Source organism: Ammospiza caudacuta, chromosome 10, assembly GCF_027887145.1.
Source record: "Ammospiza caudacuta isolate bAmmCau1 chromosome 10, bAmmCau1.pri, whole genome shotgun sequence".
Taxonomy (NCBI): Eukaryota; Metazoa; Chordata; class Aves; order Passeriformes; family Passerellidae; genus Ammospiza; species Ammospiza caudacuta.
In genome coordinates, this window is record NC_080602.1 from 13,622,273 (window position 1) to 13,646,556 (window position 24,284).

General features: G+C 43.1%; 1 protein-coding gene across 6 annotated transcripts in view; it reads right to left on the reverse strand.

Annotated features, from left to right (window-relative positions):
- The window catches only part of TJP1 (tight junction protein 1), a 147,031-nt gene that overhangs the window by 66,630 nt on the left and 56,117 nt on the right, over positions 1-24,284 (reverse strand). For 5 of the 6 annotated variants that reach the window (XM_058811783.1, XM_058811782.1, XM_058811781.1 and 2 more), the window contains exon 1: positions 1,157-1,295. The exons of the other annotated variant lie outside the window; for it this stretch is intronic. In XM_058811783.1, the coding sequence (XP_058667766.1) occupies positions 1,157-1,189 (33 nt within the window). In that variant the 5' untranslated portion in view covers positions 1,190-1,295. Of the gene's footprint in view, positions 1-1,156; positions 1,296-24,284 lie in introns of those variants that run through there. 6 annotated transcript variants of the gene reach the window in all.

The following is a 24,284-nucleotide window of genomic DNA, read 5'->3' on the forward strand; positions in this document are numbered from 1 at the left end:
GTCAACATTAGCTTTTAAATTTTTTAAATTCCACTCTGGAAGCCGAGGCTGCCTCGAACACACCTCTGAAGTAAGACTCTGGAGTTGGTAAAATCGCCAGCTAACAGTATCTTACAACTAGAGTCAGTTTGTTACTTAGTATCTCGAGCACCGAAGTTTTTCGGCACTAACACAGCAAGGTGTTCATTTGACTTCAGCCTGTAGAACACCACTTGTGAGTAAGTGCATACCAGCAAGTGACATCAGACCGAAACCACGCAGTTTCACTCGAAAGCAAACACCACTAAGCCGAGCTCCGGTGCACCGGCCAGCACACACGATGGGAACTCGTCGCGCTGAAGCCGGAGCAACTACTCAGGCGCCACAAGCTAAAAATCAGTTCGAAATTCAAATTCAAACTAGTTTCAAAGCAAACCTTTAATTCTGCGCGAAGGAGAAATAACCTGTTGAGCGTTGCTAGCTCCACCTCTGGGCCCCGGGGCCGCTCGGCATTACTCACCGCCGCGCAGCCGGGGCAGGTCAGAGTACACGCCCCGCAACGTGCACCTGCACCGGCAACACCTACGGATCAGGTGGAGGACCGGCACAAGTTTCTGACGGATTACTGCCGCCCCAAAGCTGTTTACCGTATGTCAGCAACAATCATCCCCGACTGATTCAGCGGCCACAGAAAAAAATCCTGCACTACTGGACTCTCCCGGTTGAACCTTTCCTAATTGCTACCCGGCTCCAGCCTGGAACAAAAGGGCACGGCCAGCGCACCGGCGGGAGCGCGGGGGCTTCTCCCGGGGGCAGGCCCGGCTGCCGCAGCCGTCCCGGGGCCGGGGCCGGGGCCCGCACGTCCAACAGGTGGGCGGCCGGGCGGGACCGGGGCGGGGGCGGCCGGGCGGGGCAGCGGCCCGGGCCAGGGGGGTGCGGGCCACCTGCGCGCCCCTCCCGGCAGGCAGGGGGGAAGCGCTGCGGGGAAGGCGGCCGGGAGGCTCCGGCCCGCCTCACCCACCTCCTCGGTCCGCGCCAGCCCGTGCCCCCAGCACGGGCGGGGGTAAAGCCGCGGCCACCGCGGTGCGGGCTCGGCGGGGCAATGGGAAAACCGCGCCGGGGGTACCGCAGGATCGGAGCGGGCACGGAACGCGGCCGCCCCGGGGCCGAGCCTTACCTTCGTGGAAGCCGCCGCGGCCCTGGCAGACATTTTGTTTCCTTCTCTCCCCCGGAGCCGGGCGAGCGTGTGCGCGCCTGCAACTCTTCAGGACGGGGGAGAGAAACTCGGCGCCGCCGCCGCCCGCGCCTCACGCAGCCGCCCGAATAAACATCCCAGGGCGCGGGGGGGAGGAGGAAGAGGAGGACGGCAGGGAAGGGGCGGGGACGGGGGAGGAGGGAGAGAGGAAGAAAGAGGAAGGGGAGCGAAGGCTCAAGTTTGATAAAAGTGCGGTCTCTCTCCTGCGGCGCCTGGCGCGCCGGGGCCGGGTTCCGCCGCCGGGGCACGGAGCGCGGGAGCGGCCGCGCTGCCCCCGGGCCCGCCCGCTCAGCGGCCGCGCCGCCCGCCCGCCTCGTGCCTCTCCCCCCGCGCAGCCACCGACATGTCCGACTGCCGGCACGGCCCATCCCGCCGCGGGGGGACTGCCCGCCCCGCCGCCGCCTGCCCCCGCTTTGCCGCAGCACCCGGAGCCCTGGAGGGCAGCGGAACGGCGGCGGCGGAGCGGCCGGTCCCGGCCCCGCGGGCTGTGCCGGGCGCGGCGCCGGGAGGGCCGCCCGCGGGGCTCGCCGGCCGCCGGGCTCCCCCCGCGCCATGGTCGGGGCGGCGGGGGCCGAGCGCGGCCGGGCCGGCGCAGCCTATGGGAGCGCGGGGGGCGTTTGAACGCGGGCAGCGGAGCAGGCCGGGACCGGCACCGGGACCGCCCCGAGCGCTGCGGGACCGGGCGGCTGTGGGGGCTCGGCCGGGCCCGGGGCCGCGCTCTCCGCAGCACGCTGTCCTACAGCGCTCACGGAATTCTCGCCCCCCTGGAGCCGGCCGCAGAGCTGGGATGTCGATCAGTGCGGGCTCAAACCTGCTCTTGCGTTTGCCCATTGTTTGAAGGGGCGGGACGTTAGTTTTCGAGTTCCTTAATTGTACATCTTGTTCTTGAGATAAAAGCAATAAAGACACAAAAAGAAAACAACTTGGGAGATTTGCTTTGCTTTAAGGTGGTGACTGCATAGCCTTAGCATTTCCTATAGCACCATGAACTGCTGCCTGCAGCTTTGAAAAATAAACTTTTCCCAGCATTTTAGAGTGCCTTTTACAAAGTAAGTATTTACTTAAGCACCAAGAGAAATACTGCATTTTTTTCCATTTAAAAGGAAAGGCTTTTAAAGATGTTATTTTACTTTTGGGCGTTGGATGCCCAACCCATGCACAATGAGGCTGTCTGAAAATGCAGCTGGAGTCTTCGAGATGGCTCATGCCACAGAAAGCTGAGCACACTCCCAAATTTTGTAGGGCCAAGTCATAAATTAACCAAGTGACTTCCAGAAGCATCACCCATTAAAGTGCTTCAAACCCCACTGAAAAGATGGCACACTGGTTATCACCCATATCACTATGGTCCATAGTTTATGATGTTGATTAATTTACTCTTCAGAATTAGATAAGAGCCCAAGTGGCATGACTAATCAGGTACATAAGGTTCCAGCGAAGGAAAAGTAGGTGAGAAAAATCCCAAATCGAAATGGGAGTACTTTGCACTCAGCAAACATTTCATGAGATATACACGGCAGTAAAAGCCATGGTATCAGGGCCAGATTTTCTAGCAGTTGTATAATTTATGTGCCACCAGCTGCTTTGTGCTCCATGCAACCTCCAGAAGTACTGAAATTCTTAAAAAGAGGCTTATTCTTAAATTCTTAAAAAGATAATTCAACGATCCAAATCACCCTTCCACCATGAAACGCCCTACCCAAAGCCACTGTATGAGTTTTACGTTTGTTCTCTTTTGAAAATAAACAAATTCATATTCCAGGAAATAGCTGAATCAAATTCCCAAGGCAGCAGTCCGAATTCGGGGAAGGGCCAGCTCCTCCACCATGGCCCTGCAGGGCCGGGAAAGGCACCGGGAGCTCTCGGTAGCGCTCACCGGGACAGCCTGGCAGCTCCGGGGGCTCTGTCAGCACCGTCCCCGGCTTCTGACTCCGGACTGATCCCGAGTGCCCGGACAGCCGGCTGAGTCCCCTCCTTCCCCCGGAGCCCCACAGGAGCTCCCCGTGCTGCAGCGTGGCCTCCTGCCATGGAAACACCACAGCACACGTTTTATTTGTTCATTGCTAGATGGAACTAAGCCTCCGATTATTTTTTTAAACTCTATCTACAGCCGCAGAAGGCGGAATGTGACGGGTTTTGTGCCCACATGCTTCACTGTCAGAGTATTCATCAGAGCAGGCAGGAAGGAAAAGGCTGAGATCACAACAGGAAGGAGGGGGAAGATTTCAAGGTGTGGAGACTGCATGAAAAGAAACTCAGGGGAGGATGACCTGATAAACTGTAGGGTAAAATAATCCCTCCCTTTCATCTTTTTCTCCTTGAATACTTCTGGGGAGAGTAGACAAGACCTACAGGCTGGAGAGGAGATAAACTGAGAACAAAGGGTAAAGATGATCAACCAAGATGAGGCCAGGGAATGAAAGAGGACTGAAGGCATGCACACAAGGTGCAGATGGGTTCCCTACAATGAGGGAGAAGGACCATGGGAAATAAAAGCAGTTATTAAAGTGTTGGGAGAAAGATGGGGAACAAATAAAAAGGTGAAAGAAAAGTATTAAGCAAAGAAAGAGGCACCATTTTTGTATCATATGTTGGATGAGAAAATGCTACCAATGCATACCCTGAATTTAACAAGGAGGGAGACCATTTAACAAGGAAGGACTTCTGCCAGGGGTTCAAAACAGCTGGATATGCATAACTCTTTTAGCCCACAGAAACTAAGATTTCCTTCCTTCCTTCCTTCCTTCCTTCCTTCCTTCCTTCCTTCCTTCCTTCCTTCCTTCCTTCCTTCCTTCCTTCCTTCCTTCCTTCCTTCCTTCCTTCCTTCCTTCCTTCCTTCCTTCCTTCCTTCCTTCCTTCCTTCCTTCCTTCCTTCCTTCCTTCCTTCCTTCCTTCCTTCCTTCCTTCCTTCCTCCCTCCCTCCCTCCCTCCCGCCACTTCCTTCCTCCCTTCCTCCCTCCCTCCCTTCTTCTTTTCTCCTTCCTTTTTTTTCAATTTTTCCTCCCTCTCTTCACCATCTTCCTTCTCTTTCCATCAAACAATTATTTAAATCTTCATCTCTACTCTTGATACAAATTAGAGGAGCCAGAAATGTTATCTTATTCTATTAGCATTGGTAAAATGCATCTATTTTTCAGTAGATACAAATTCTTTCTAATGAATGGGTTTGCTTGTTTTTATACAAAGCAATAGCAGAATCATGTTGCTGTCCTTTGAAATTCTTCCTTCAGGAGGATTTTTGCATCTCTTCATTAACAAATTGCTCACAAGCAAATCTACCATCAACAGTACTGAAAATGCCAAATCAAATGTTGGCCAAGTCAACATAGAATTATTATCTTAAGTGTAAATAACTTTGAATTTTATAGTCCTTTATAATTAACCTTGAGTGGATTTTAAATTTTTAAATAAATATTACAAAATTCATGTCTGAAAGTGCAAGTTCTATATTGTTAAGACTGTTAGGATTCCAGTGTATTCATGTGTTCCCTTTAAAAATCTTCAATGAAACAGCAGATGTCTATATATTTATATACACATATTGCTATATAGCAAGAGAGATGCATGTGTTAGTGTTTAGATATATATATATATATATGCCTTATATATACAATACATTCAGTCAGATGCAGTTATACAGCCAGTCCCATCTGTTAGCTAAGGGATCAGAATTTTAAAGCATATTTCTGATTCTACCCATATAAGTCCTGAAAAGAGGATCATCTTTAACCCCTATCTTTAGATAGAAAATTGTCTTAGAAGTCAAGGGCTGAAGAAAAGCAAGCACTTTGCTCATCCTTTAAATAACAGCTACTGGGAGATGCCTAAAAAAAGTACTATTATATTTTCTTGGTAGGAAACCTAAAAATAAAACTATTATTTAATAAGTTCAAGCCCTAACCCCACATTGATTCAAAGGACGCAGAAGGACAGTCAGATGTGTGAATCCTCCTTTCTGAGGGCATGGGTATCTGTTACACCACAAGAACAGGAAGTCTGTTCTCTACTTTGTGTTGACTTAACTTTTAAAGAACTGTTTTGACCACTTAAAGATGGGGAAGAAGGAAACTGCAGAACCGCAGCCACTACAGAGACAACTTCCTGTGGGTTTTGTGGTGTGTGTGGCTCAGAAAGAGAACAATTCATAGAAGATCTCTCAGAGATAGCAGACAGTTTTGCTGCCCTGTGAGGTAGTCTTGGGATGCTTATCTATAAATAGGCCAATATATTATCAATTATGTCATGCAGTTTAGTTGATATTGTACATTCTGTATTTGTAGTTGACGCATGATGTCAGCACTTCAAGAACAAAAAAAAGGGGAAGAGAAAATTAGAGTTCACCATATAAACCACAAGAAAGTATCTGTTTCTACCTCAAGAAGTAAAAAAGTAGTTTACAGAAAGCTGTGAGAAATCCATGTCCTTAAAATTACACAGAACTTCAGTGTCTTGATGAATCAAGTCCCTAAGGAAAAAATTAATGCAATGATGATGCCTAGTAATGATTCTTATCTTCCTCCCACTTCCACACAGTTAAAGCTTTGTTCCTATACCTAGTGACTCTTTAAAAGGCTGTACATCACTGCAGTGCCTCTTCTAAAAACACTGCAGACAATTGCTCAATATACAGGGAATAGAGTTTTCCAGTAATTCACTGCCTCTCCCATACTGGAACTGTTAGACAAAGACAAAATCCCAAAAGGCAAAATCCCCAAAGACAAAATCCCAAAATCTGTACTTCACCGCCCATTAAGAGGTTAAAGCACATACCTCAGGTACACTCCAGAGGCTCAGAATGGGAATAAACCCAACATGTTCATCCAGGTGCCTATCTTAACTCCTGTTGTTTAAACTCATTGTTATTTCCTTTTAACACCTTAAAAATAGTACTATTGCAAAGTGTTTAGCAAAGTGCAAGGGCATTTTATCTGTTCAGCCTGAATATCACTTCAACTTGTAAGCAAATGGGAAATGTACAAATAGAAATAAAAATAGGTTGCAGTGGCAATGCAACATTATTTTCAGCCTTAAAGTACTTGACGAATGTATCACTGTAGAGCTGAAATCTAGTCTCTTCAGTTATCATTTTGGGATATCCTTCTAAAAAGAAACTCATCTCCATGGGTTTGGATCAGGTCTCAGAGAAACTTTGTCATCTGTATAATTGTGTAGTGACAAAATCTGAGACTACTGTTGAAGAAATTATTATCTGTGAGTTTTAGTTGTGCTTCGTGGCAGCAGAGCTAATTTATTACAGAAATTCATTACAGAAATGTTATGTAACCATTCTACTTCACATCTCAGTCATTTTATGAACGGGACTGTAAACTTCAGTGCACTGCAGCTGATCAAGGCTGATTTTACAAAATGCTTCACTGTTAAGCAGCCACTGGATGTCAAAATATCAGATATTCAGAACTGTTCTGCTTTCTCCAGGTTTATTTGGTAGGGAGGGGACTGTTAAAATAATCAAAGACAGCTGTGAGAGTTCAGCAGGCACAAATTCAGTGCTGATGTGATTCCAGCCCCTGAACAGTCACACTGCAGACAGCACCACACATGCTCCACTGATCTAGAATTCTTATTTATCATATTTAGATTTTACAAAGCCTGACTAGCAGTTCAACCTAAAAAGTGCTTGCCCAGACAACAAGCAACATGCACCAAAGTTTAACTGCACAGGCAACTTTAGAAAGTAAAAGTGAGTCCAGGGTCAGCTTAACAAAATTGATTCATTTAATTACCTTTCTGGCAAACAACTTTGTATTCAAACCCAGAAATTTTCCAGGAACCCTTGCACAAGATACAAGTGACAAAACTGTTCTCTAAAACCCAAACAGAATCACCACTACAAGGAGGAGGGAAGATGGGGAGGCTGCAGAGGTGTGGTTTTCTAAGCCAGATAGTTTTGAAAGGTGAGATCACTTCTACAGTTTCTTGAGCACAAATATCAGACTTGCAATGAGTACTACAGGAAATTATCATGACTCATTCTTGCTAATGAGAAGGGCATGCATACAGAAAATGAAAATATGTACTGAAAATTGTTACATTCAACACAAAAATACATACTGAATATTGTTACACTGGTAAAAGTGTTTCTAGATAATGATGCAAAAGTGTGAGCTCATCTGCTTCTCAATTCTTCATACCAAAAAGACCTTATTGCATAATTGCAAAAAATGTAGAAACTTAGATTACTGAACTCTATAACCTATAATCTATTTTTATTGCCACTCAGCTTTCATCTCCTAGAATCTCAAATTTATTTTTATCCTCTTGCCTTTCTTATTACAACTGGTACAAGACTCCATCTACTCTTTTAAAATTCACATGCACAAATCCATCAAGTCAAGGAACTAACACTGCTTAAAAGTAGGAGCACAGATTATTCCAGTTAATTCCAGTGTAATCGTTACCTTAGGTGGTAGCTCTGTCCCAGCAGCACCTGCTTTACAAGAGCAACTTCAGGAAGGTTTAGAGGAGCTAAGTAAGGTGAGTAAGCTCCTGATGGTCACACCCATGGGGTTATGAACCCTTTCCATCTTGGTATTTGTTTTTGTTTCTACCTCCAAATATTTAAAACTATTTAAAAAAACCCCAAACACTTAAAAAAGATTGCTTTTTGTGTCACTGGAAGAAATTCAAGTTACCTTGTTTGCACCTCCTGCAGGTTTCTTAACTATGTATTATTAGGTCATTATATTACACAGGAGTGTCACCACTCGTCTGAGATGGTTTTCTGGGGCTCCCTTTCAAAATCATTATAATTCTAAAATATATAAGCCTGAGACATGAGTGCATAAAATATTATTTTGGTTTAAAACACTACAGCAGAACATAGTTTAATGAGTTTTAACTTCATATTTCAATAATTCAGACCAAACTCTCAAGGGATCTTATTTAAGACACATTCATTGAGCACCACATACTTTCCATTTAAAAGTTGAGTGCTTTTCAGTTACTTTTAGTCTGTAGCAAGTAGATATCTGGTTATCTGTAATATTATAGATATAGATATATAGATATAGATATCTGTGATATTATATTTTAGCTGTGTCAATAGAAATTAATAGAAAAATTTACCTCCCAGGGACAACATGTTTTGCAGCCCTAATTCACCTTTAACTGTTACAGTTTGGTTAATATTAGTATTTTTAATTATATAAATAAATGTCGCTACAAGTTTTTTAAATAAGTTAAAAAGTTTTCAGTACATGTAACAGTTTCAACATGACAATTTACAGGAGAGGCTACTAGAACAGAAAGTGCCTAGTGTGGAAGGATATTGCATTATTTCCTGACCTGTTGTTGCCAGGAAAGGAAAGCACGTCACGGGCTGGCTCTGAGGCTCTGGTGTGTCCCAGCCATGAAATCAGGGATGGGAGCCCCACACTCTGTGACTTGGCCACTCGTTCCTGCTCTGGCACTCTGGCACTCTGTATGGGGATTTCTGCACTTTAAAAATTATCCTTGGAGCACCGAGGCAGGAATAAGTAGCCAAAGATGGGGACTTTTCAAGCTGAATTTACTGGCAAAGGTAACATCACTATGTATCTACACTCACACAGCATTTACCTACACTTCAAGCACAGAGATCACCTTGCCTGCAGATTTCTGTGGGCAAAAGGCACCCTGTGCCTTACAGAGGTAGGGCACCTGTACCTCATCTGAGACACAGGGCTTGCTTCACTCCTTGGACAATTGCACGACATTTTTCCAGTACTCCTGTATGATATGCCATCATGCACGTGCAAGAAATTCTCAGATGCTCATTTTTTTTAGTTCGGAGATTCATACAGTATTGGCTGTATAAAGGTACAGTGAAAGCAGTTGCTACTGAATCACTCAGAACCTTCAAAAAGCATGCAGGCATTTTACACTTGGTCCCATTAACTACAACCTGTAATGCATTTTCAGTAAAAGATTTTTCAAAAAAAAAACTAGATATGATTTTAGTTCAGAATTTACAAAATCAAGCTTTGACCACAGAGTAATACTGGGTATGGTTAACACAGTAAACAAGAGGTTCAAAAAGATGTGAAGTACCAAATGAGATCTTTTTATGAGTCATCACACTGCCGGTACTGATACAGAGTCCAAACTTCACTTCTTTCTCTCAGTGGATTAGATTCAGTTCAGCTCTCTAGGCACTTACACGGCAAACAGATCTGTAAACTGATTTACATTTGCCAAAACAGAAGTTTTTCAGAGAAAATCACAGTTGGCATCTGTCTCCAGGACTGTTCTGTTCTGATAAAACTGGTGTTGTATTACCCAGGAAGCATTAGTATTTGGCAAGATAAACATATATTACTACAGGTGTATCTTTACTCAAATTCCAACTCTAAATCTAAGAAATAACAGTCAGAAATTCTCCTGACTGCCTCAGTACCAGAGAAACCATCTCTTTGGAATATCAACACATTCCACAACCTATATTGTAGTGAAGCCCAGAGGCTTTAACCAGAACAATGCTTTAATCTAGCTAAACCTATAGTCATTACAGAAGGATTCAAAGCAAAAATATTTACAGTGCAAAGCTCAAAGCTAACAGGGCAAATGCTCTATTTACCACAGTTGGATGGCTGTTTCTCATTCAAGTGTTTAGGCCTCACAGAATCCACATTATATCAATATCATTAGCTAAATCTTTTCTTTACACATCTGTCAGTTCAACTCTATGTGCCAGCTGAAAAACTGCAACTGTCACATCCCTTTTTAAATGTGTGAGATTATAATACTTGTGAAAAGTGCTAAGGCAAGAGCCTAGGGACTGAAATTCTTCTTGTTCTCCAAGCAGGTAAAGCAAGGACAAGCCTTAAAACAAGTTTCCCAGGGCAGTCCAGTCTGTGTGGCTGTTTGCAGTTCCTCAATCCCTCTGTGTGAAAGCTCATCCAGTATTTCCTATGTTATGCTTTAGTCTAATCAAAGATACAGCTTCTCACCATAAAACTTGCTCCCTAACTGGAAAATATTTCTGAAAGCCTTTTCAAAGCTGGAGAAACCAATTTTTGCCAAGTGTGCAAACTTCCATGAGTCACACAATACTCTGACTTCTGTTGTAAGATGAGTAAATATGATAATTGACAACAAGATGCTGAAGTGATTTATACCATTTCTTATGATAAATTTAAGAAGTGTTTTAAAGAAGGTCTTCCACAGAAACTTTATTCATTTCCCCATATTTTTCAAGAGCTTCTCATTGGAAGCAGCAGCCTTCAAAACAGACTTGTTTATTTTTTTCCCTATGACCCAATTATAAATACAGAGTTTGAAATTAAGCCTATGACTCTTTCCTGGCTATGTGTCATACTGACATTTAACATCAAATACATGCACTGTGCTTTTTAGACATGCACTGCTGGACAAGTAGATTGCATACTACTTCTAAATATTTCTCTCAGGGTACCCATATGCTATTTTCACAAATGGGCATCTCTGGTTTCTGAATAATACATGTCAAGACCAGGAAAAAAAAAAAAAAGAAGAAAGAACAAGCCTAGTTCCTAAGTCACCACAGAAAGCATCCAAAACTACTTTACTAGAAGAAACACCTTCTTTGTACACTTGTCTTACAGTATGGAGTAATTTTTTTCCAGCCTACTCTTTTTTCTTTCTCTAACTGTATCACTGCCCTGGCTGCACTAATAGGCCTTAATAGCCCTGACAAACTGATTATGAAGATAAATAATTATTTCTCTTTAAAAGCCCTGTAATCTGGAAGCAGTAGCAGGGGATGACAGAGATTTACATGGAAGAGGAAAAAAGGTGGAGGCATCTTTCCCCCATGAAGACTATCGTGTTGCCATAACTCACATGACACCTCCTCTCTCTGCTCCCCAGCCAGAGCTGCATCATGAACTGTTAACACACTCATTATTCTTGGCACAGAAATAAATTAGAGAGGTAACCACTGAATGCTTAGATCATTTGGGAAAATCAGTGAAACAATCTCTACCTACAGAAGCATATTCAAGAAGGATTACGAATCATGTACAATGTTTATTATATCTGCAAAAGCTCAAGATATTACAGTAGCCATTGCCCTCATTATATTAAAACCAATAGATAAAATGTGAGCTTTGCAAAACCTTTGCTCATATATATGCAGGGTCAGCTTTACCCATGCATGGTCAGGAAAGGCCCAGAGACAAGGGTGTGAACAGTGATGCTTCCCTGCAGCAGCACAAGCCCCATCTTGTACAACCTGTACAACCTGAGAGCCAGGAGAGCAACAAGGTGAATGAGCCTTCAGAACATGTCAATGTCTTGGTACTTTATAATACAACTCAAGTAATGAGATTTTATCAAAACATGATTTAATGTCATGACTCGAGCTGGATGGTGAGCACAGGAACATTGCTATTTGAATTTAAATTAAAATTTCATTAGGTATCATATTACATTTTAAAATTAGTATTTTGTTTCTAAGTGAACAGAGTTGATTGTGTAACTGAAGGCTATCTACATCACAGCCTCTTCCATGCCACTGCAAAAACAATTCCACTGGTCTCAAGGATGAGTTGGCTGAGGTCTCTCAAATGTATGTGTTATATATGCAGATAAACTTCATGTTGTTTTAAAATTAAAATTATTATTTTCCGTCTTCCTGCCTGCACTGAAAAGGCAAATACAGTCCTTACATGACCCTCCTCCAACTCTCCTTGCAGAGTGTCATGTGTCAGCAGCGAGGATGGCCAGTGCCCCAGCCATACACTATTGTGTGGCAGGCAGGGACAGAGAAAGGAAGAGTCCCAGTGAGCAGTACAGCTGGGGACATCCTGCCCTACCAGCGTTCTATTCTTCTCCAGACAGGATGAAAAATAGCACTCTAAAGCACCAGCGTGTTCCCTGATTTAAAAAGATGGTGCTTGTGAAACTGAAATTAATTCAGCCAAGGTATGCAGTCCTTTATTAAAAGGCTCTTTGAGTGTAAGGAAACAGAGCCACTTGAAGAAGTCACGCATCTGAAATTGTTTGGCAGCGATTTCTCGTTCATTCAGAGCAGGCACTCAGCTGCGGGCTGCGCCCCTCGGACAAATCAGTGTGCAGGGAGGCACCTGGAGATAGGTCTGGGGTTCCCCAGTCTGCGCTGGCTGAGGAAAAGCCGGCAGCCTGGCACAGCTGCCCCCCTGTGCCCAGGGACTGGGCCGATCGCCCCGGGGGAGCAGCCGAGGAGCGGTGAGCGAGGGCAGGCCCCGGGCAGTGCCGTGCCCCGAGCGCCCCGCTCAGCCCAGCCCGGCTCCGGCAGCGCTCCTGCCACGGAAACCTGCTCCAAAATCCGATCAGCCCCACTCCCTGCCATGGAAACCTGCTCCAAAATCCGATCAGCCCCACTCCCTGCCATGGAAACCTGCTCCAAAATCCGATCAGCCCCACTCCCTGCCATGGAAACCTGCTCCAAAATCCGATCAGCCCCACTCCCTGCCATGGAAACCTGCTCCAAAATCCGATCAGCCCCACTCCCTGCCATGGAAACCTGCTCCAAAATCCGATCAGCCCCACTCCCTGCCATGGAAACCTGCTCCGGAGCATGGAACAGCCCCACTCCCTGCCATGGAAACCTGCCCCAAACTCCGGAGAGTGGAACAGCCTCACTCCCTGCACTGCTCCTGCCATGGAAACCTGCCCCAAACTCCGGAGCAGCCTCGCTCCCTGCACCGCCAATATTTTCAATAATTACCCTGTTGTTGCAGTGTATTGCAAATGAAGCAAATGCACCCTTACATAACATTATTACAATTATATTGCAGGGTTTGCCTCTGAGACAGCAGCACCTCGGCTACTGAGGTTCGGCCACAGCAAGGGGCAGAAGGCACCACCCAGCTGGACAGTGCTTTGTATCCTGCACAAAAATAAAGGTATAACGGGACTCTTGGATTGAGGACATCCCCTTACTCCATCAAAAAGTTATGCTTCTATAAATCTTAAATGACTTGCAGCATGAAAACAAATTGCTAGGCCACCAGCTGAGATTTCAACTCATTTTGAGTCTCTAATTATGCTTGAACAGCTCTTGAAAACACTGAAATCTGTTTCTGACTGCATAGCAAAGCATGGAATGGGCAAGACAAATATTGTAGTAACCTTCATAAGCAACCTGATAGTTATTGTGGAATCTGTCCTCTCCCCTTTTTGTTCTCTGGGGAAGTTGGTGCTGATTATGAAAACACCTTCAATAATAAGATGTTCCAGAAATTGATCATGTTGTTTATCTATTTTTAACATTTAACATTTTAAACAAATACTTAATTTTCTGATGTTATCTTTCCATTTCCATTCTCTGCTGTATGGAAGAAGTACTTAACAGACACACTTTGATGTCAGTACAGATTCACAGACAGATAATTTTCTTCTGAACAAACTTGTTTCTGTAAATATAAATGCAATGCAAACATAACTGGCACAGTCCAGTCTGTGGTAACAGCTGTTATTAAATCATACCTGTTTCTATTGTCAGAGAGTTTAATAACCTCCACAGTATAAAGAAAGGGCAAACAACTGTGACTACACCCATATTTTAGCAGCAGCAGGATACAGATGTTGAATTCTGGACTGTACTAGCCTCACATTCCTCCAGCTTTGAAAATGACCTCAAAGCCAGTGTTTTTAGTTTTTATTTTTGTTTAGTTTTTTGCTTTTTCTTTATATGGGGATCATTTACTAGGCTCTTAAACTTTGCTACATCACATACCTGAGGAAAAAAACAGTGCAAAATACAAAGCATGAAGCGTGCTATATTCAGCATTGCTTCTTCAAGCATTTTCTGAACCTTTTCAGGAGAAAATATTCAATGTTCACAGAGAATTCTCTTGTATGACCTTGCTACTATCACTTCTCCCTTGCAGAGAAGGATCACTGAGGTACAAATAGCACAAAATCTGTGTTTTTCCACCCAGCTGCCACCTGCATGCTCGGGGTAACCACTTCTCTGAACATCAGTAAAGCATCAACTGGGGCTATATGGCCAAATAAATACAACAAAGAAGTTCTCATGTGCTTTAAAAATTAACTGGTGGTACATAAATGCACCATCTAGCTGTAAACATGTAATTGAAAAAGACAAAATTAGGACAAATATTGGTAGCTGTCCTTAAGAACTCATGCAACTTGCCCAATCATTAATATTTTTATTGCACTTTGTCTTCCCTGACTAAATGCCTTGAAGGGCTTGTTACCTCAGCAAGGTACCTTACTGCAGCTCATTAAGTACTGGCAAAATAGGGGCATTTTTTGAAACCTACATTACTCTGCAAAAGACAAACTGATTTTTAATTCCTTCATTATTACCACCCCTATTCCTCCTTGAGCATTACAGTTGTGTAATCCCTGCCCTGGGAGGTTTTCAAGAGCAGACTGGTTACAGCCCTGAGCAGCCTGGCCTGGCCTCAGAGCTGCTCCTGCTTTGAGAACAGGTTGGAGCCCTTGTTAGGTCCCTGCTAACCTGAATTATTCCATGATCCTTTCTGGCAGCTTCTTTCTGTCTTCTCTCTGCTGTTTTTCAGGATTTCCTTTACAGACTTGGGACTTTTATAAAGAGATTGTTCTCTTACTAGAAAACTCAGGTGCCCAATCTTTCTTGTGTTATGAAAGATTCAGTATATTGCAGGAAAATCAGTACTTCTGGCAGATTTGCATATTATTCAGTTTTGATTAAAATGTTGGTTTTGTCAAATCTCCAGGAACTTTCACAAAATTGAAGGAAAAAAGCCCACCCAAGTTATTTATACTTATTTATACTTTCTGCTTTTCGGTTCTTCTATGTAATCTCTGCTACTTTTTAACTGCTGTTTGTATGTTTCAAATTTTAGGTATTGCCCTGTTGTGCCTGATCCATTGCCTTCTTGGCTTTCCAGAAACTGGTTTGTAGGAACTTGCAGTAAACATTTTAAGTGATTAAAGCCCTGCAAAGGATGATGAGTTACATGTGAAAATCTCTCTTCTGACTTAGCTTTCTCCTAGTGAAAATTAGAATTTCTCAAGGTTTTCACCTCGGTATTAACTTGTGTTTCCAACAGAATACTAATTTTGTGTTCTGCACATTCTCAGGGTCCCTAAATAGCTTCCTGAAGTATTTTCCAACTCGATTACAGGTCAGTTTTTCCAGCTTCTTAAGTAATAGCAGTGAGTTTTATTATATCTTTTCCCCCTCTCTCTACTGACAGGAGGTATTACTGCCATTTGGCAAACACTGTGCTTTTACTTTTTTTTCCTTTTTTCCTTTTTCCTTTTTTATTCCTTTCTTGAAGGGATTTTGTAAGAGTTGTAAAAAGCAGGTCAGCTCTGCAAGCACCTATAGACAAGTTTCTGCTGTCTTTAAAAGGTAATGTGAAAAGAAAATAATTTGCATTCAAAACCTATTAAAAAGATTGCTGAAGCCAGGAACCAAAAGAAAGAAGCTAGAAATGATCAGCTAAGATCCAGTTGTTTTTTACTTTTACCTTATCTAAACTTAGATTTTTCAGCAAATTTCAGCAGATTTTTCAGTTGTTGCTGTTTTATCTCCTTTAAGCACCATTCAATATGCAAACATAATCACTTTCAGTATTTTTCTTTTACAGATTTAAGATCTCTAATGCTAGACCAAAATATCTTTTTTTTTTCCCCTGCCTTGCAAATACAAGCTGGTATAAATGGCTCCAGTGAGTAATTTTCCCTAAGGGCCACTACATAAGTCTGGCATATTCTCTGACTATCCACATTACTGAAGGTTGCTTACAGCTCTGAGCAAAACAGAGAGCGTCCTGCCATCCTCATGATCAGGCACCCAAGGAGACAACTCTTGTGGTAAGTCACAGAAAAAAGGACTCTCTGTTTGCTCAAACACTTGCACACTTCAGCTTCTTGCCAAAGCCTGCTCACACTTCAGGCTCCTGGTGGATTCTGGATATGCAAGCCCAGCAAACCTCCATGATCAGTGAGTCACCATGGCATGATTATCCTGTGATTAAGCCACTTTTGCTTCCTTTTGCTGTAGCCAATCCACACTGGAGCCTTTCCAGGTAAGTCCACATCCTCTTGCTCAGAGATCTGTTGATCTCTTCAGCACACCACGTTTGAGATTGTAGCACCAAGGATTGCTGGAATGAGCACCACTGATAGGAAAAAAAAAGTACAACGCCAAATGTAATAATTTCTGTGATTTCATCTATTTTCATCCTCTTAGCCAGCTCATCCAGGACAATCAGCACCACTTCCCAGTTGTGGCAAGCCATGTGGAAGAAGCACAGTTAAGAATTTTTGGCGCCATGATAATGACTACAAAGGAGCCACTGCACAAATGAGTAGGGAATACAGAAGAATGAGCCAAAGAGGTGATGCTAAAATGAGGAACTGGGAGGTGGGTAACAGTTGTTTGGGGGGACTGGAATGTGTTCTGGTCTACTTTGATCTGTGTAAATTTAACCCACAAATCAAATTGAATCCAGTGCAGTAATAAAAGAGACAGATAACTCCCAACAAAATAGGGGCATGAGACTGGTTTTCTGGGAAAAGCCTCAAACAACTGGAATAATGACATAAGCAGTCTGTAAAACCCAGCCCAAGCTGCAGCAGTGTGAAATGGTGGGCAGCAGAGCATGGGCATGCACAGCAGCACTGCAGCTCTGCCTTGGAACCCCTGGGATGGAAATGGCTGCAACTGTCTTTGGTTCCTTGTTTGAGATCTGTGGCTCTTTGCTGCATCCCTCAAGGTTCTTGTGCCTTAAAGATAAATCTTGTCAGCCAGAGACAGAACCCCTCTGGTGTTTTATGGAATGTTTCTGCTCTCTTTTAGGATGTACTGTGAGGTATTTTCTCTGTGTTTTGTAAGCGGGTAGCTACTATAACCTAGGCAGTACAAGATGCCTGTTTTCAAAGACTGTGTTTCAATTTTTTAGATGTTTGCAAAATGATGGTGTCCTTAAAAGAACAACCTCATCATGCAGAGGACTGAAGGAAAACTCTAATTTAACTAAAGAGCCCCAAAGCTGCCTCAGTTCAGACTTGTTCCCAAGTTCCCAAGAACATTGCTGGAAGCCAACTACTGCTGCTTCTTTCTTTGCTTTCTGTTCCTGGCAAGACTGAATCTATTTTTTACTGACATGCCACTTATAATATGCTGTGAAATGCAGACAAAATGCAAAGAGAAATTGCAGGCTGTCTTGATAAAAACTTGACATCAGTTTCCAAAGCCTAGGAAAAGTTTTGTGATGCTTTGAACACAGGTAAGGCAGCAATGGCATTACAGCAGTTCAGCATTTTGGGGGTGTAACTGCACAGAAATGTCAGCTGTGAGATGAACAGCTCCCTGTGTGAAAGCAAATTCTAGCATCTTTATACTCAGGCAGAGTGGCTTTTCAGCAGTAACATGTCTGGGCTTCTGACTTTCTCAGGAACTGCCCAAGTCACTTAATTTGTTTTTTGATCAGCTATGAATTAAAAATAAAATCTGTAAGTACTGTTGTAAACTTGTTCAAGATCTTGTGATGGATGTATTATATTAATGCTATTTATTATGGTAAACATTTCTTTGCTACATTTACAATTTTCTATTCTAGGTCCAAACAGAATTGAAAACATCTTGTTAATATTTCATTGACCCTTTACTTTGCAGCTTGGCTTTTAAACATGGGTGTCCTCCCCTGCTCCATCGACTTCCAGCCTTGCTCTCTCCAACCTCTTTCCTGATCCCCTGACAGGAGTTGCTCTGTCATTTGTGCTGCTTCAGCAGTCTCAAACTCCTGACTGCCTTTAACCCACTGAATCACTTCCTGACTCCATGTGATGCCTGTAAACTTCTCCTAACCTGAATCTGAAGATGAGCATTTCAATCAATTTCTCCACCCTAGTAATCTCACGTGCTGAAATGAATTTTGCAAGAGAGTAATTTTTGCTGCATTTTAAATCCAGCTTTTCTTTTGCCATCTCTGTCATGTTCCTTTGCCTTGCTAGGTAAACTGCCTGCACTTTGATAGAGTTTATACTTCTTTCCTTCTGTTTCTTTTTGTAAGTAGTTTTGAACAACAACAAAAAAATAATGTTATCTAAGGATGCAGGTACATTTACAAAATGTCACAAAAACATATTTTTGGCAATAATCCCAGAGCAAAACAAAGATATTCTGGGAAGGCTTCCATTTAAAAATAAATTGTATTCTAAACCAGGGATCCCTGTGCTTTGTCAGAGGAGTTCTGTCATTCCTTACCCACAGCTATGAGAACTTTACACACAGTAAGGTCCTCAGTGAGCTGAGTTCAGAGCCATGGAGTTTCAGCCCTGCCCCATATCTACACATCTTCCTCACACTGCCCTGAGTGAAGCCTCCCAGCTGCTGCCAACACCCCTCTTCCCAGCAGCACAGTAACCACAGAAGTTATCTGCAAGGGGAGAATTATAAGGGTACTATCTACCTCATTTTCAGTTGTCTTTTAAAGGAGTTAACAGCAGGAAATAAAGGGGAGAAGCAGCAGCTGGTTATTTCTGCAATGTAATAATGAGGAGAGCATTACAGTAGCTCTGTGGAAGAACTTGTGGAGTTTGTTCACTGAGTGCAGGAGTAGAATCAAAGAATTTTCAAGATGTGCTTCCATTACAGTCCCCTGCTCATCAAGTGACCCAGCAAAATTAAAATTAAGTTTTTACTTGTCCATATTTCTTTGGGCAGGTACTGTAGTAATTACATATCCTCTGAACAGAGAGAGACATGTTCTCCCAGGAAAATCCTGGGAAGCTGTGTAGAAGCTGTAGGAAACTTACAGGAATGAATTCAAACAATTATCTCTCTTTCTGTAACCATTGCTTATAGATATAGTTCTCCAAAGTGTGCTGTTCACAGCTCACCAATAGTGTGAGAAGTTTTCACTTTGAGACCAATCAAGTATCAGCTTAGTGAGTCAGACTATAAAAGTCACAACTTCTTCCTAATAAAAAAAAATCTATTTCACCTTCTAGTGACTAAAGTCTTCTTTCTATCCCTGACTCAACAGGGTCAAGATACAGCATTTAATTCCTCCAGGAAGGTGCAGCCCAGAGGAAGGCAAGTCCTGTCTGCACTGCCTGGACACTGTCCATGCCTGTGTAAATTAGCAGAATGCTACAAGCACATTTCCCCATCCTCAGTGGATGTCCTATGATGTCCTGAAGAGGGGGAAAACCAGACCTCCAAGCATCAAGGATATGAGGGGAATTCTCTCACAAGTCCTCTGGATTTCTCCATGGCACTGCAGCACAAGGGAGGAAACCAGGTTCCCAGTTGAGCTAAGGGAAAATAGAACCCTCACTCAATAAGACTCAATGCATTTCTCAGTCACACTGACTGACTGACTGTCAGAAATAAAAAAGGTTATAAAAATTACACTCATAGCCTGAACAATAAAAGTTCATGCAAGCTAAACCTGAACAGAGGCCAAAGCTCCAGGGAAGTGCTGGAGGACCAGGCTGGCAATGGGACACTTCTTGTGAATGCCAGGCTTCCACAGCCTTCTGCTGCTGGTGACATTGCTGGGGCCTTAGAAAAAAAGGCAGCTGCAGCCCAGCCCATTGCAAATTCTGCTTTATTTCTGATTCCTTGTTATTTTCTTTAGAATAAATACTAATATTTTGCATGTTGCTATATCTGAAACAGATCATATAAAATAATGATCTGGTACTGTACAGTTACCTTCAAACATGCACAGGAGACACTTCTAAAATCTAATTTGCAACACTAGCCTCAATCATCTTATAGCCAAAATTGCAGCTCTTCAGAGGGACTGCAGTGCCATGTGGGACGAATAGATGCTGTATATGGGATTACAGTGCTTCCAGATTTCCACCCTGCAGATGGTCATGGCATTTTCCACATGGCTCCTACTGTAACACCAGAAGCACATAAGTCATTTATAAGTAACTGATATGTCCCAGCACCTTGTAGTGCACTGGGCAGTAGTCACAGCTGAACAGACAATGCAAAAGGAAAATTAGCATGTCTTCCTGTCTTAATTTTATAGACAGCATATATGCATCCAGCAAAGTAGAAAAGCAGAATCAATACTGATATATATGTTCACTAGCACACGAAAATATCAGAACTTCCATTAAATATTATAATCTTAAACACAACAAAACATGCCTAGAGAAAATAAAATATTATTTTGTGTTGTGGTCAAAGCCTCTGAAAATACTGTTATCATTGATCTGAATTCACCTGTATAATTGGCAATTACTTTGTTAGTGGAGAAAGAGGTGTCTAATTGCTCAGAATGACCCTTCAGTCTTTGTTTTCCATTCTCTTCCTCGGAGAAAGAAAGGTGCAAGGTGGAAACACAGAACATTTACAACACAGGAACTGGCTGTGAGTGTCTGACACCACTAAGATAATAAATTACAATCAACCTATAATTCAAATCCACTGGCTCCCTTTAAGGAGTCTGATAAATCTTCACTGTGCCTCAGTGCAAGAGCAACGGTCAGAAATCAGAATATTTGATCTTGTTTTGGAAATGTGCTTGTTTGTGAGAGCCAAACAACTCCAGTTTGGCCAGAACCTGGGCTCTGTGAACAGCGAGCAGTTTCAGAGTGGAACATAATCCCTGGTGAGACTGCAGTACTGCAAGGCATTCACTCCATAGCTGGAATGTCTTTGCTTCAACACAGCTCTCCTTCTGCAAAGCTGATGTCAAATTATCTATAATGTTTTTACAAATATAAAAGGGCTCATTAAACAATATGGATCACTAAAAAAGGATAGATTTCTTGTCCAGTACATGAGCAATAATTTAAAAAGAGTTGCTCTTACATTGGTCTAGTAATGAAGATTTTGCTTACGGAGCCCTGGGCATATAAAAATAAATCCATAGCTGCAGTGTAGGTTTAGTGCCAACACATCAGTGATCATGAAGAAAGTGGATTTAAACTACCCATTTTTCCCCTGGAGTTTAGTCTCCAGCATAATTTGGAAACAGATCAGCCCAACTTAAATTAACTGTATCAGTAAGGACCTTAATGGAATTTCACAGGAGCCACCAGAGTAGAGTCCAGAGAGCAGATCTGAGCTGCAGCCTTGCTTTCTCCTTCCCACCCAGTGAAGCCCAGCAGAGGCTGGCGATGAGGCAGCAGCTGGGCTCCTTTTATTTCAACATGCCAGCTGGGAATCCCTGTGGAACTTGTCAGGCCCGTTCTGAGGCTGCACTGCCACCAAGGCACCCTGCTCTAGCCAGTCCAGTTGACTACAGCAATTGGATTAAGCTGTGCAATGTTTTCCTATTTTTTTTTTTTGAATCTGCTTATCAATGAGGTCAGCTAAGAATACAGCACTTCTGAACATTAATGATCATAGCTCAGTCAGGTAGACACCATGTCTTTGAAGAAAATTTGACATTTGTTTCAATGATGGAGACAGGGTTGTAAAGAAACATGAAGAAGAGGGGAACATTCCTTTTTTATTATGTGAACTCCCACATGCGATGTCATGAGGAATTTGAGTGGGAATTTATTTACAAAACTGGGACTTACTGTCATTACACTGTGCTGAAGCAGGGGAAAAAATTACCATGCTGTAAGTCAAATGTCACAGCAGAATTTAATATGCTGGAATTCTTGGAAAGTGTTCTAATGCTTGCAGCTCAAAAGCAGCACATACTGCTTTTTATAGCAAGGAATTTTAATTATTATTAGTTTTTGGCAATCCCCATAGTCTGCTGGCATTTTCTAAGCCACAGAGATTAAAACCTGAAGAGAAACAGAAGGTGGTAGGAAAGGGAAGAATGCCTAATTGAAGTACTCAACATCTACTAATCCATGACATATGAATACAGATATGTGGGTAGGAGTGCAAGATCAAGACATTATTCCTACCTTCCCCCCAGATGTGCATTATTAACCAACAGACTTCTCATAGCAGCCAAAACAGGTCAGAGAGAGGTGGGCAAGTGACTGTATCATATAAGGGATGGCAGTGTAGCAGCTGGACTGAGCAAAGGGTAGCAAAACAGTTTGCCTGGAGAACAGGAAGGAATTCTGGAAAGGTTATGCTGGGATCCATGGCACCCACATGCTATTCTTAGTGAATTTATGGGTAAACAAGCTACTGCCCTGCAGTGCTTTCAGTATGAAGACATGCTGACATCACCAGGTTTCCACAGTCTCCACCTCCCTTCCTCCCTTTTTAGCATTTCTGTCCATACTTTATCTTACAAGGCAAACCCAGCCTCCCTTCACCAGGTGCATCTGTGTCCACTGCATCTTCCCTGGACGTGTCACTGTGGCTGCCACACAGCTGGGAAGGAAGGACTCAGGGCAACCCCACAGCTGCCACTCCTTTGCTCCAGGAGCCACATCCTGCACCCTCCACCGAGTGCTGAATACCCTCAGCAGCTCCTGCCTGCTCAGGAACCCTTTCCTCACCTGCCCCAGACTCCAGCTTGTACCTTCTGCCTCCAGACCTTTGAGTAACTCTTTCTCAGCCACCCTGAGGCTGGGACCCAGGTTTGCAAGCACCCACTCACATGGTGATGAACACAAAGGAATACTTTGGGCACTGTAATTCCGACCATGGCAGCAAGGCAGGGACTGCAGCACCAGCCCAGGGCAGCTTGCTCACTGTGTGTGCAGCAGAACTCACTGCGTGTGTGCAGCACTGATTTGCAGCAGAGCTGGATGGGGACGTGAAGCAACTCTACCACAAGGCTCCATGCCCATGTCTGATGATTTGTCTGAGCATGAGAGACAGTTTCCCCAGTGATGCCATTGACCATAAGCCTTTTTTACTGGGAAAACAGGAAAAAGGATTTTGGGAAAGCTGCTGGGATACAACAGTGAGAGTGGTGCTTCTATCCCAAGCAAACCCCAAGTAACAAATTGTCCCTCTGAACATTCAGGGAAAATATTCTGAAGACCTATTCAGCACCACATCAATGGGATGCCCCATGCTCCCTCTTCTCACTCCAAGATGTACTTCAAAAATTAAAGAAAAGAAGGACACAACATAGCAGCTAATTAACACTTCCTATACTGGCTATTGCAGATTCCAGATTAGGTATAAAGAGACAGCGATTTCCTACTGGGTGACCAACTTCACAGGACCCCCTGCACTTTGGCATTTTATGAATATGTCAATGCAGTATCGTCTGTAACAAAAGGATTTGCTCAGCACAGGATTTGCTCCCTGCACCACCTCTGCTTTCACCTTTACACTTTTCACAGTTTCCCTAAGAGGAAAAACATTTGCATAAAACAAACACCAAAAATGTCACACTATAAAAATATCCTTTAGGATTCTTTCTATTCTCTATGCTCTAATGCTGTGTGCTATATGAATAATAAAGCATTATGCAACTTGTAAAACTGCTATATTCATAGATTTGCATATAAGTTTTATATAAATTTAAAACTTTGATTTGTCATGGAAGCTTCTTCAGTGATTAACATTTATCAACATCCAACAGTCAAAAGCTATCAGATGTCAGTGTTGTCCTCGTTAATCCTTTTCCCCTGGGAAATGTCTTAAGGATCTGTAGGCTGCTATACTAAGCTCCCCTTCAGCACACAAAATTCATCCAGATATCTGCAATGACAAAGTTCATACCAGATAATTTTTGTTATTCTGGGAGGGACTGAACTTCTTGCCACTGAAAGAGATCACTTTGTAGTTAGCAATCAAACAAGCACTCATTACCTCTTATCAGTATTTCTCTGGGCCTTCTCCTACTTTCACAAGTCTCCCTGTAAACTTAATGCTTGAAATTTAGTTATGCAACTTGAATTTTCACTGGCTGATTAGGATAGATGATAAGAGAAACACTGCTCTTGCACATCATTGTTTCTGCCACTTATTTTACCCTACTGCCATCACAGTACTGAAAATCTGCTTTGGAAAGGCAGAAGAATCTGCCTTCTGGACACAGAGCAGCATCTCATTTATTCAGGAACAGCAAAATTCTCCCTGATGTGCTCTTTAAACCCGTTGTGAAACCCAACATGGTAACATATGGTCTGCTAGGAAACACCTTGCCCTTCTCCAGTCTCAGTAGGCCAAGGCTCTGTAAAATTCTGCATTTACTGAAAGTCATTAAACCTTAATACCAAGGAA